The following is a 12,938-nucleotide window of genomic DNA, read 5'->3' as shown; positions in this document are numbered from 1 at the left end:
CACTGTTGTTTTTTATTGGTCGTCATGAAAAAAAACATAAGGGGTAACACTGTCAATATTTATCAAATAAAACATAAGGGGTAACACTGTCGTTTTTTATTGGTCTTCATGAAAAAAAACATATTTGAAAAAATAAAAAAATTGTCTTTGTCAAATAAAATATAAGGGTAACACTGTTGTTTTTTCATCAGTCATCATGGGAAAAAAAGATATGGGGTAACACTGTCGTTTTTGTCAAATGAAACGTGAAGGGTAGCACTGTTGTTTTTTATTGGTTGTTATGAAAAAAAACACAAGGGGTGACACTGTTGTTTTTTATTGGTCGTCATGAAAAAAAACAAAAGGGGTAACACTGATGTTTTTTATTTGTAGTCATGAAAAAAAACATAAGGGGTAACACTGTCGTTTTTATCAAATGAAACGTGAAGGGTAACACTCGTTCTTTTTCAGTCGTCATGAAAAAACCATAAAGGGTAACACAGTCGTTTTTTATTGGTCGTCATGAAAAAAAACATAAGGGGTAACACTGTCGTTTTTTATTGGTCGTCATGAAAAAAAACATAAGGGGTAACACTCAATATTTATCAGAAATACACGCATACATTTTAATGTCATGTATATCCTCTTTATTGATGATTGATTATTGTGTATTGTCATCGCCTCAGTGGTGCAGTGGAGTACACTCTGCCTAACCGACTGGAGACCGTGGCTCAATTTCTGTGGAAAACACAATATCTTACCATATATAACCTCAGACTAAATTAAATTGTAATTCTCAGTGGGTAGTGAAGAGAGCTGTGAGCTAACCCCCTGGAGACCGGGGTTCCAGTCCGGTTGTTGTCCTCTGTTGGAAGACTCTTATTTCTGTTGATATTTATCAAATAAAACATAGGGGGTAACACTGTTGTTTTTCTTTGGTCGTCATGAAAAAAAACACAAGGGGTAACAATGTCATTTTTTGTCGGTCGTCATGAAAAAACCATAAGGGGTAACACTGTTGTTTTTTATTGGTCGTCATGAAAAAAAACATAAGGGGTAACACTGTCGTTTTTTATTGGTCGTCATGAAAAAAAACAAGGGGTAACAGTGTCGTTTTTATCAAATGAAAAATGAGGGGTGACACTGTCGTTTTTCTTTGGTCGTCATGAAAAAAACCATAAGGGGTAACACTATTGTTTTTTATTGGTCGTCATGAAAAAAAACATAAGGGGTATCACTGTTGTTTTTTATTGGTCGTCATGAAAAATAAACATAAGGGGTAACACTGTCGTTTTTTATTGGTCGTCATGAAAAAAAACATATTTGAAAAAATAAAAAAAGTTGTCTTTGTCAAATAAAATATATGGGTAACACTGTTGTTTTTTCATCAGTCATCATGGGAAAAAAAGATAAGGGGTAACACTGTCGTTTTTTCAAATGAAACGTGAAGGGTAGCACTGTTGTTTTTTATTGGTTGTTATGAAAAAAAACACAAGGGGTGACACTGTTGTTTTTTATTGGTCGTCATGAAAAAAAACAAAAGGGGTAACACTGATGTTTTTTATTTGTAGTCATGAAAAAAAACATAAGGGGTAACACTGTCGTTTTTATCAAATGAAACGTGAAGGGGAACACTCGTTCTTTTTCAGTCGTCATGAAAAAACCATAAAGGGTAACACTGTCGTTTTTTAATTGGTCGTCATGAAAAAAAACATAAGGGGTAACACTGTCGTTTTTTATTGGTCGTCATGAAAAAAAACATAAGGGGTAACACTGTCAATATTTATCAAATAAAACATAAGGGGTAACACTGTCGTTTTTTATTGGTCGTCATGAAAAAAAAACAAGGGGTAACACTGTCGTTTTTATCAAATGAAACATGAGGGGTGACACTGTCGTTTTTCTTTGGTCGTCATGAAAAAAACCATAAGGGGTAACACTTGTTTTTTATTGGTCGTCATGAAAAAAAACATAAGGGGTATCACTGTTGTTTTTTATTGGTCGTCATGAAAAATAAACATAAGGGGTAACACTGTCGTTTTTTATTGGTCGTCATGGAAAAAAACATATTTGAAAAAATAAAAAAATTGTCTTTGTCAAATAAAATATAAGGGTAACACTGTTGTTTTTTCATCAGTCATCATGGGAAAAAAAGATAAGGGGTAACACTGTTGTTTTTGTCTAATGAAACGTGAAGGGTAGCACTGTTGTTTTTTATTGGTTATGAAAAAAAACACAAGGGGTGACACTGTTGTTTTTTATTGGTCGTCATGAAAAAAAACAAAAAGGGTAACACTGATGTTTTTTATTTGTAGTCATGAAAAAAAACATAAGGGGTAACACTGTCGTTTTTATCAAATGAAACGTGAAGGATAACACTCGTTCTTTTTCAGTCGTCATGAAAAAACCATAAAGGGTAACACTGTCGTTTTTTATTGGTCGTCATAAAAAACAACAAAAGGGGTGACATTGTTGTTTTTTATTTGTCGTCATGAAAATAAACATAAGGGGTAACACTGTTGTTTTTTATTGGTCGTCATGAAAAAAAACATAAGGGAAATAATAGAAATACACATATACATGTTAATGTCATGTATATCCTCTTTATTGATGATTGATTATTGTGTATTGTCATCGTCTCAGTGGTGCAGTGGAGTGCACTCTGCCTAACCCACTGGAGACTGCGGCTCAATTTCTGTGGAAAACACAATATCTATATTTTTAAACGTAATGCTGTCATGTCTATTGCATATATAACCTCAGACTAAATTAAATTACAATTCTCAGTGGGAAGTGGAGAGAGCTGTGAGCTAACCCCCTGGAGACCGGGGTTCAAGTCCGGTTGATTTCATCTGTTGGTAGACTCTTATTTCTATTGCATGCGAATTATAAAGTCAAGTATAACCTTTGTGATGACGTTATTCGGTGTCTTGTTGGTGCATTGATAAATTCGGAGGTTAACACTCTAAACAGCTCAGGTTCGGATCCCGGCAATAACATCGGCAGGGGTTCCTCTGTCGTTCTTTATTGGTAAACATGGGTAACTGTTGTTTTTCTTTGGTCGTCATGAAAAAAACCACAAGGGGTAACACTGTCGTTTTTATCAAATGAAACATGAGGGGTAACACTGTCGTTTTTTATCTGTTGTCATGAAAAAACCATAAGGGGTAACACTGTCGTTTTTATCAAATGAAACATGAGTGGTGACTCTGTCATTTTTCTTTGGTCGTCATGAAAAAAAAACAAAAGGGGTAACACTGTTGTCTTTGTCAAATAAAGTATAAGGGGTAACACTGTCGTTTTATATCTGTCGTCATGAAAAAACCATAAGGGGTAACACTGTGGTTTTTTATCGGTCGTAATGAAAAAGAACATAAGGGGTAACACTGTTGTTTTTTATTGGTCTTCATGAAAAAAAACATAAGGGGTAACACTGTTGTTTTTTATTGGTCGTCGTGAAAAAAAACGTAAGGGGTAAGACTGTTGTTTTTTATTGGTCGTCATGAAAAAAAACATAAGGGGTAACACTGTTGTTTTTTATTGGTCGTCATAAAAAAAACATAATGGGTAACACTGTGGTTTTTTATCGGTCGTCATGAAAAAAAACATAAGGGGTAACACTGTTGTTTTTTATTGGTCTTCATGAAATAAAACATAAGGGGTAACACTGTTGTTTTTTATTGGTCGTCGTGAAAAAAAATCATAAGGGGTAACACTGTTGTTTTTTATTGGTCGTCATGAAAAAAAACATAAGGGGTAACACTGTTGTTTTTTATTGGTCGTCATGAAAAAAAACATAAGGGGTAACACTGTTGTTTTTTATTGGTCGTCATGAAAAAAAACATAAGGTAAATAATAGAAACACACATATAAATTGTAATGTCATGTATATCCTCTTTATTGATGATTGATTGTTGTGTATTGTCCTCGCCTCAGTGGTGCAGTGGAGTGCACTCTGCCTAACCCACTGGAGACTGCGGCTCAATTTCTGTGGAAAACACCGTATCTATTTCTTTAAACGTAATGCTTTCATGTCTATTGTCATATATAACCTCAGACTAAAACAAATTACAAATCTCAGTGGGAAGTTGAGAGTGCTTTGAGCTAACCCCCTGGAGACTGGGGTTCAAGTCCGGTTGTTGTCATCTGTTGGAAGACTCATATTTCTATTTCATGCAAATTGTGAAGTCAAGTATAACCATTGTGATGACGTTATTCCGCGTCTTGATGGTGCATTGAAAAATTCGGAGGTTAACACTCTACACAGCTGAGGTTCAGATCCCCGCAAAAACATCGACAGGGGTACCACTGTTGTTTTTTATTGGTCAACATGGAAAAAACATGAGGGGTAACTGTCGTTTTTTATCGGCCGTCATGAAATAAACATAAGTGGTAACACTGTCGATATTTATCAAATAAAACATAGGGGGTAACATTGTTGTTTTTAGGTTCTTTGGTCGTCATGAAAAAAAAGAACACAAGGGGTAACACTGTCGTGTTTATCAGATGAAACATGAGGGGTAACACTGTCGTTTTTTATCGGTCTTCATGAAAAAACCATAAGGGGTAACACTGTTGTTTTTTTATTGGTCGTCATGAAGAAAAACATAAGGGGTAACACTGTTGTCTTTGTCAAATAAAATATAAGGGGTAACACTGTCGTTATTTATAGTTCGTCATGAAAAAACCATAAGAGGTAACACTGTCGTTTTTATCAAATGAAACATGAGGGGTGACTCTGTCGTTTTTCTTTGGTCGTCATGAAAAAAAAACATAAGGGGTAACACTGTTGTCTTTGTCAAATAAAATATAAGGGGTAACACTGTCTTTTTTTATCTGTCTTCATGAAAAAACCATAAGGTGTAACACTGTTGTTTTTTATTGGTTGTCATGAAAAAAAAATAAGAGGTAACACTGTTCTTTTTTATTGGTCGTCATGAAAAAATATGTAAGGCAAATAATAGAAATACACATATACATTTTAATGTCATGTATATCCTTATCTGTCGTCATGAAAAAAACATAAGGGGTAACGCTGTTGTTTTTTATTGGTCGTCATGAAAAAAAACATAAGGGGTAACACTGTTGTTTTTTATTGGTCTTCATGAAAAAAAACATAAGGGGTAACACTGTTGTTTTTTATTTGTCGTCATGAAATAAAATATAAGGGTTAACACTGTTGTTTTTTATTGGTCTTCATGAAAAAAAACACAAGGGGTTACACTGTCGTTTTTATCAAATGAAACATGAGGGGTAATACTGTCGTTTTTTATCGGTCGTCATGAAAAAAAACATAAGGGGTAACACTGTTGTTTTTTATTGGTCGTCATGAAAAAAACATATTTAGAAAATAAAAAAAATTGTCTTTGTCAAATAAAATATAAGGGGCAACACTATCGTTTTTTATCCATCGACATGAAAAAACCATAAGGGGTAACACTGTTGTTTTTTATCGGTCGTCATGAAAAAAAACAAGGGGTAACACTGTTGTTTTTTATTGGTCGTCATGAAAAAAAACATAAGGGGTAACACTGTCATTTTTATCAAATGAAACATGAGGGGTAACACTGTCGTTTTTTATCGGTCGTCATGAAAAAAAACATAAGGGGTAACACTGTTGTTTTTAATTAGTCGTCATGAAAAAAAACATAATTGAAAAAAAAAAATTGTCTTTGTCAAATAAAATATAAGGGGTAAGACTGTTTTGTTTTTCAACAGTCATCATGGGAAAAAAACGTAAGGGGTAACACTGTCGTTTTTTATTGGTCGTCATGAAAAAAAAACATAAGGGGTAACACTGTTGTTTTTTATTGGTTGTCATGAAAAAGAAAAAAAAGGGGTAACACTGTTGTTTTTTATTGGTCGTCATGAAAAAAACATAAGGGGTAACACTGTTGTCTTTGTCAAATAAAATATAAGGGGTAACACTGTCGTTTTTTTATCAGTCGTCATGAAAAAAACATAAGGGGAAACACTGTTGTTTTTTATTGGTCCTCATGAAAAAAAACATAAGGGGCAACACTGTTGTCTTTGTCAAATAAAACATAAGGGGTAACCCTCGTTTTATATCCATCGACATGAAAAAAACCATAAGGGGTAACACTGTTGTCTTTTATCGGTCGTCATGAAAAAAAACATAGGGGGTAACACTGTCGTTTTTATCAAATGAAACATGAGGGGTGACACTGTCGTTTTCTATCTGTCGTCATGAAAAAAAACACAAGGGGTAACACTGTCGTTTTTATCAAATGAAACATGAGGGGTAACACTGTTGTTTTTTATTGGTCGTCATGAAAAAAAACACAAGGGGTAACACTGCCGTTTTTTTCAAATGAAACATGAGGGGTGACACTGTCTTTTTGAATCGGTCGTCATGAAAAAAAACATAAGGGATACACTGTTGTTGTTTTTTGGTCGTCATGAAAAAAAACATATTTGAAAAAAAAAAAAATTGACTTTGTCAAATAAAATATAAGGGGTAAGACTGTTTTGTTTTTCAACAGTCATCATGGGAAAAAAACATAAGGGGTAACACTGTCGTTTTTTATTGGTCGTCATGAAAAAAAACATAAGGGGTGACACTGTTGTTTTTTATTGGTCGTCATGAAAAAAAACCAGGGGTAACACTGTTGTTTTTTATTGGTCGTCATGAAAAAAAACCAGGGGTAACACTGTCGTTTTTCATCCGTCGACATGAAAAAACCATAAGGGGTAACACTGTTGTTTTTTATTGGTCTTCATGAAAAAAAAAATAAGGGGTAACACTGTTGTTTTTTATTGGTCGTCGTGAAAAAAAACACAAGGGGTAACACTGTCGTTTTTATCAAATGAAACATGAGGGGTAACACTGTCGTTTTTTATCGGTCGTCATGAAAAAAACCATAAGGGCTAACACTGTCATTTTTCTTGGTCGTCATGAAAAAAAAACATAAGGGGTAACACTGTCGTTTTTCATCCGTCGACATGAAAAAACCATAAAGGGTAACACTGTTTTTTTTTATTGTTTGTCATGAAAAAAACCATAAGGGGTAACACTGTTGTTTTTTTTTGGTCGTCATGAAAAAAAACACAAGGGGTAACACTGTCGTTTTTATCAAATGAAACATGAGGGGTAACACTGTCGTTTTTTTTGGTCGTCATGAAAAAAAACATATATAAAAAAAAAAAAAAAAGGTCTTTGTCAAATAAAATATAAGGGGTAAGACTGTTTTGTTTTTCAACAATCATCATGGGAAAAAAACATAAGGGGTAACACTGTCGTTTTTTATTGGTCGTCATGAAAAAAAATATAAGTGGTAACACTGTCGTTTTTATCAAATGAAACGTGAAGGGTAACACTGTTGTTTTTTATGGGTCGTCATGAAAAAGAAAAAAAAGGGGTAACACTGTTGTTTTTTATTGGTCGTCATGAAAAAAACATAAGTGGTAACACTGTTGTCTTTGTCAGATAAAATATAAGGGGTAACAATGTCGTTTTTTATTGGCCGTCATGAAAAAAAACACAAGGGGTAACACTGTTGTTTTTTATTGGTCTTCATGAAAAAGAAAAAAAAGGGGTAACACTGTTGTTTTTTATTGGTTGTCATGAAAAAAACATAAGGGGTAACACTCTTGTCTTTGTCAAATAAAATATAAGATGTAACACTGTCGTTTTTCATCCGTCGACATGAAAAAACCATAAGGGGTAACACTGTTGTTTTTTATTGGTCTTCATGAAAAAAAAAATAAGGGGTAACACTGTTGTTTTTTATTGGTCGTCGTGAAAAAAAACACAAGGGGTAACACTGTCGTTTTTATCAAATGAAACATGAGGGGTAACACTGTCGTTTTTTATCGGTCGTCATGAAAAAAACCATAAGGGCTAACACTGTCATTTTTCTTGGTCGTCATGAAAAAAAAACATAAGGGGTAACACTGTCGTTTTTCATCCGTCGACATGAAAAAACCATAAAGGGTAACACTGTTTTTTTTTATTGTTTGTCATGAAAAAAACCATAAGGGGTAACACTGTTGTTTTTTTTTGGTCGTCATGAAAAAAAACAAAAGGGGTAACACTGTCGTTTTTATCAAATGAAACATGAGGGGTAACACTGTCGTTTTTTTTGGTCGTCATGAAAAAAAACATATATATAAAAAAAAAAAAAAAAGGTCTTTGTCAAATAAAATATAAGGGGTAAGACTGTTTTGTTTTTCAACAATCATCATGGGAAAAAAACATAAGGGGTAACACTGTCGTTTTTTATTGGTCGTCATGAAAAAAAATATAAGTGGTAACACTGTCGTTTTTATCAAATGAAACGTGAAGGGTAACACTGTTGTTTTTTATGGGTCGTCATGAAAAAGAAAAAAAAGGGGTAACACTGTTGTTTTTTATTGGTCGTCATGAAAAAAACATAAGGGGTAACACTGTTGTCTTTGTCAGATAAAATATAAGGGGTAACAATGTCGTTTTTTATTGGCCGTCATGAAAAAAAACACAAGGGGTAACACTGTTGTGTTTTATTGGTCTTCATGAAAAAGAAAAAAAAGGCGTAACACTGTTGTTTTTTATTGGTCGTCATGAAAAAAATATAAGGGGTAACACTGTTGTCTTTGTCAAATAAAATATAAGGGGTATCACTGTTGTTTTTTATTGGTCGTCATGAAAAAAAAACATAAGGGGTAACACTGTCGTTTTTCATCCGTCGACATGAAAAAACCATAAAGGGTAACACTGTTTTTTTTTATTGTTTGTCATGAAAAAAACCATAAGGGGTGACACTGTTGTTTTTTTTTGGTCGTCATGAAAAAAAACACAAGGGGTAACACTGTCGTTTTTATCAAATGAAACATGAGGGGTAACACTGTCGTTTTTTTTGGTCGTCATGAAAAAAAAAAAATGAAAAAAAAAAAAAAAATGGTCTTTGTCAAATAAAATATAAGGGGTAAGACTGTTTTGTTTTTCAACAATCATCATGGGAAAAAAACATAAGGGGTAACACTGTCGTTTTTATCAAATGAAACGTGAAGGGTAACACTGTTGTTTTTTATGGGTCGTCATGAAAAAGAAAAAAAAGGGGTAACACTGTTGTTTTTTATTGGTCGTCATGAAAAAAACATAAGGGGTAACACTGTTGTCTTTGTCAGATAAAATATAAGGGGTAACAATGTCGTTTTTTATTGGCCGTCATGAAAAAAAACACAAGGGGTAACACTGTTGTTTTTTATGGGTCGTCATGAAAAAGAAAAAAAAGGGGTAACACTGTTGTTTTTTATTGGTCGTCATGAAAAAAATGTAAGGGGTAACACTGTTGTCTTTGTCAAATAAAATATAAGGGGTATCACTGTTGTTTTTTATTGGTCGTCATGAAAAAAAATATAAGGGGTAACACTGTCGTTTTTATCAAATGAAACGTGAAGGGTAACACTGTTGTTTTTTATTGGTCGTCATGAAAAAGAAAAAAAAGGGGTAACACTGTTGTTTTTTATTGGTCGTCATGAAAAAAAACACAAGGGGTAACACTGTTGTTTTTTATTGGTCTTCATGAAAAAGAAAAAAAAGGGGTAACACTGTTGTTTTTTATTGGTTGTCATGAAAAAAACATAAGGGGTAACACTCTTGTCTTTGTCAAATAAAATATAAGGGGTAACACTGTCGTTTTTTATTAGTCGTTATGGAAAAAAAAAGGTTGACACTTTTTTTTTATCAAATGAAACTAACATAATAACATAAGGGTTACCACTGTTGACATTTATCAAATAAAACATAGGGGTTAACACTGTCGTTTTTTATTGGTCGTCATGAAAAAAAAAAAAGGTTAACACTGTTGTTTTTTACCCTAATGAAACTTAAGTGGCAATCTGAGTCTGGAATCGGCCCTCACCTACGTCAATCAATTACTTGTCATTGCTAACCATTTTAGTTAAGCATTGACATTTTTATGTTTCGTTGAATGGTGCGATCCTCTGTTCGTTCAATTTTTTTTTTACATACAAATAATCTGTTCTTTGTAGAGTTTTAGGTGTTTGGCCGATCTCAAATTGGCCCTCTGGGGCCCTCCCAGGTGCTTGGCGGCGGAGACATTGTGTGGGGTTTGTTTGTCACTGTGGGTGGGCTGGCGTTGCTGTTCCTGAGTTGTTGATCCCGACACCGTAACCGGGAGTTCATGTTGGTTAGTTATTGTGAGTGTGTTTGTGTGTCTCATGGGTGTGTTCAATAAAGGCAACTCTCGTAGTTGTGCGGTGTAAGGGGCGCGAGAGTTGCACAACCACTTAACCTGGGCTCCCGTCTCGTCCTTCCCGCGCAGTTCCCAATACGCAGAGTACGCAGAGGGGGTAGGGCACCAAGTACCTGTGGTGCCCTACCCCCTGTGGTACCAAAAATCAAGGTTTGTAAAAAAAAAAAAATTACATTAATGAATTAAAAAAATATATAAATTAGTTATGAAGAGGCCCACCGTTGTTTTTTTCTTAATTGTATAACCTATCACTCAATTTTGGCAAATTCGATGTTTTTACCTCATATATAAAAAGAGGCTCCCCCCCCCCCCACACGTGCATTTCAACTACTGGAAGCAATCTTTTAAACATTTCTAGTCCACGAACTTTCATCAGTGTTTTGTGTGAATTTTTTTCCAAATATATTCATGTGCAAAATTACATATTTTCCTTATCTCTTCGCTACTTTCCTTATTCTCTTCTGCTACTGTGTTAACGAAATCGTGACATCAACTCACAATGATGTGTGTGGCTGTAGCCAGATGGCCATCTGGCGCCCTCTGGTGGTGAAGGTTGGTAACGTCATATCAGAGACATGCATCTCAAAATATAATTCAAAGTGACATAACAGCTCTTTGTAAACAGTTTATTCAAACACACAATGTATTGTGTGTTGTTTTAAGAGCAGTTTGGATTGTTAAGTCAAGTTACATTAAGGAAGCTTTACATGTACGTACGCCCCACTCACACCGAGAAGAATATGCATCGCACAAACATAAAGTAATCAAGACATTACGGATAACAGACACATGAATGAAAGGCCGACAATATGTAGACATGAACAGAAGTCCATCAGACAGACAAACAAAGATTAAAACAGATACGAGAGGCTAGCAGCATAAGGAGACCTTCAAACATTGAAGACAGACATGACAACATAAGGACTTTACGACATGTGGTTAAACACCAGACACAAGAAATACAGTCAGTAGTTCATCACAAGACATGATTACAGCCAGCAGTAAGTACTTTATCTCCTCAGCAGGGGACATCTGGTGAAGGAGCTCCCAGAGCGCTCGGCCTGGTTCTCCAGGTTGGTTAAGGAACTCCCAGGGTTCTAGTTATGGTTCTCCAGGTTGGTTAAGGAACTCCCAGGGTTCTAGTTATGGTTCTCCGGGCTGGTTAAGGAACTCCCAGGGTTCTACTCCAGGTTCTCCAGGTTGGTTAAAGAACTCCCAGGGTTCTAGTTATGGTTCTCCGAGCTGGTTGAGGAACTCCCAGAGCGCTAGGCCTTGTTCTTCTTCAAGGTTTTCGGTGAAGTCACTTTGAGTACTTCAGGCTGAGCTGGTGAAGGAAGCAGAGACAGCGTCCCACAGGTTTAGCATTAGAGGTCATACAGCTGTAACGGGAGCTACACCTCACGCCACTAGAGGTTCTAGAGCCCCCTGAGGTCAGAGCGGCCCCCAGGAGCTGGGGACCGGGCAGTCCTCAAGGGGGACCTGCTCCTTCAGATGGTGCTCTCATTGGGTGTCATCAGGCCAGCCCCCGCAATGAGGCCGGGACGGACGCATTTGCGGCTGATTGTCTGGAGACGAGGTTAATCCTGACTGAAGTGGGGGGGGGCTCCTGTCTGTCTTGCGCCATCATTGTGATTAGCATGCTAGCTTCTTGTTAGCTTTGTATGATGGACCCAACATCCCATCTACTTTCTCTTAAGCAGATAAGCCTTATCCGACCAGGGATTGTGTTTGTTTGGACTATTCCAACCAATAAGAACAGTAAGGGATCAAAAGGCAGAAGGAAGGCCCCCGCCTGAGCCAATCACATCGCTGCTGCCTTTTATCCCCCAGTCTTATCACGGTTGTGTCATGAACTTAATATCGGACAGACTAGAAAGCAGCTGTAGGAATCAAAGGTTGGTTGGGGCTTTAACCAACCGCGCGTGCACACACACACACACACACACACACACACACACAGACACACACACACACACACACACACACACACACACACACACACACACACACACACACACACAGGGACTCTGATATTATTGTGTGTCGTCAACGTTTCAACAACATTCAATTCCCAAACATTAGAGAATAATCAATTCAGAAAGATGATGTGATCATTTATCGGGTGAAAGTGTTAGATGTGGACCGTACCACCTTTACCCTGACCCTTAGATGTGGACCGTACCACCTTTACCCTGACCCTTAGATGTGGACCGTACCACCTTTACCCTGACCCTTAGATGTGGACCGTACCACCTTTACCCTGACCCTTAGATGTGGACCGTACCACCTTTACCCTGACCCTTAGATGTGGACCGTACCACCTGTACCCTGACCCTTAGATGTGGACCGTACCACCTGTACCCTGACCCTTAGATGTGGACCGTACCACCTGTACCCTGACCATCAGATGTGGACCGTACCACCTGTACCCTGACCATCAGATGTGGACCGTACCACCTGTACCCTGACCCTTAGTTGTGGACCGTACCACCTGTACCCTGACCCTTAGATGTGGACCGTACCACCTGTACCCTGACCCTTAGATGTGGACCGTACCACCTGTACCCTGACCCTTAGATGTGGACCGTACCACTGTAAGGGGGTTCTGACCTTGTGGGCCGTGTCTGCGAACTGCTGGGCTTTGTGCATTAGCTCCAGCGTCTGGTCCTCCGCCCGGGTTAGTCGCTGTCCTCGCTCGCCCACAGACACCGTCACCCTCTGCACTACATTACTCATGATGCC

The 12,938-nt window shown here is 36.9% G+C and overlaps 1 protein-coding gene across 5 annotated transcripts in view; it reads right to left on the bottom strand.

Annotated features, from left to right (window-relative positions):
- Window positions 1-10,808: 10,808 nt before the first annotated feature.
- Window positions 10,809-12,938, bottom strand: part of stxbp6l (syntaxin binding protein 6 (amisyn), like) — an 8,300-nt gene continuing 6,170 nt past the window's right edge. For 3 of the 5 annotated variants that reach the window (XM_030345231.1, XM_030345230.1, XM_030345232.1), the window contains 2 exons: window positions 12,807-12,938; window positions 10,809-11,520 (listed from right to left, as the gene is read on the bottom strand). The exon at window positions 12,807-12,938 is cut by the window's right edge and continues 23 nt beyond it. In XM_030345231.1, coding sequence (XP_030201091.1) covers window positions 11,497-11,520; window positions 12,807-12,938 — 156 coding nt within the window. In that variant the 3' untranslated portion in view covers window positions 10,809-11,496. The remainder of the gene's footprint in view (window positions 11,521-12,806) is intronic. The other 2 variants (XM_030345233.1, XM_030345234.1) reach the window with 1 other exon arrangement.

This window comes from Gadus morhua, chromosome 21 (assembly GCF_902167405.1).
Source record: "Gadus morhua chromosome 21, gadMor3.0, whole genome shotgun sequence".
Taxonomy (NCBI): Eukaryota; Metazoa; Chordata; class Actinopteri; order Gadiformes; family Gadidae; genus Gadus; species Gadus morhua.
This window is presented reverse-complemented; position numbering and strand designations above follow the sequence as displayed.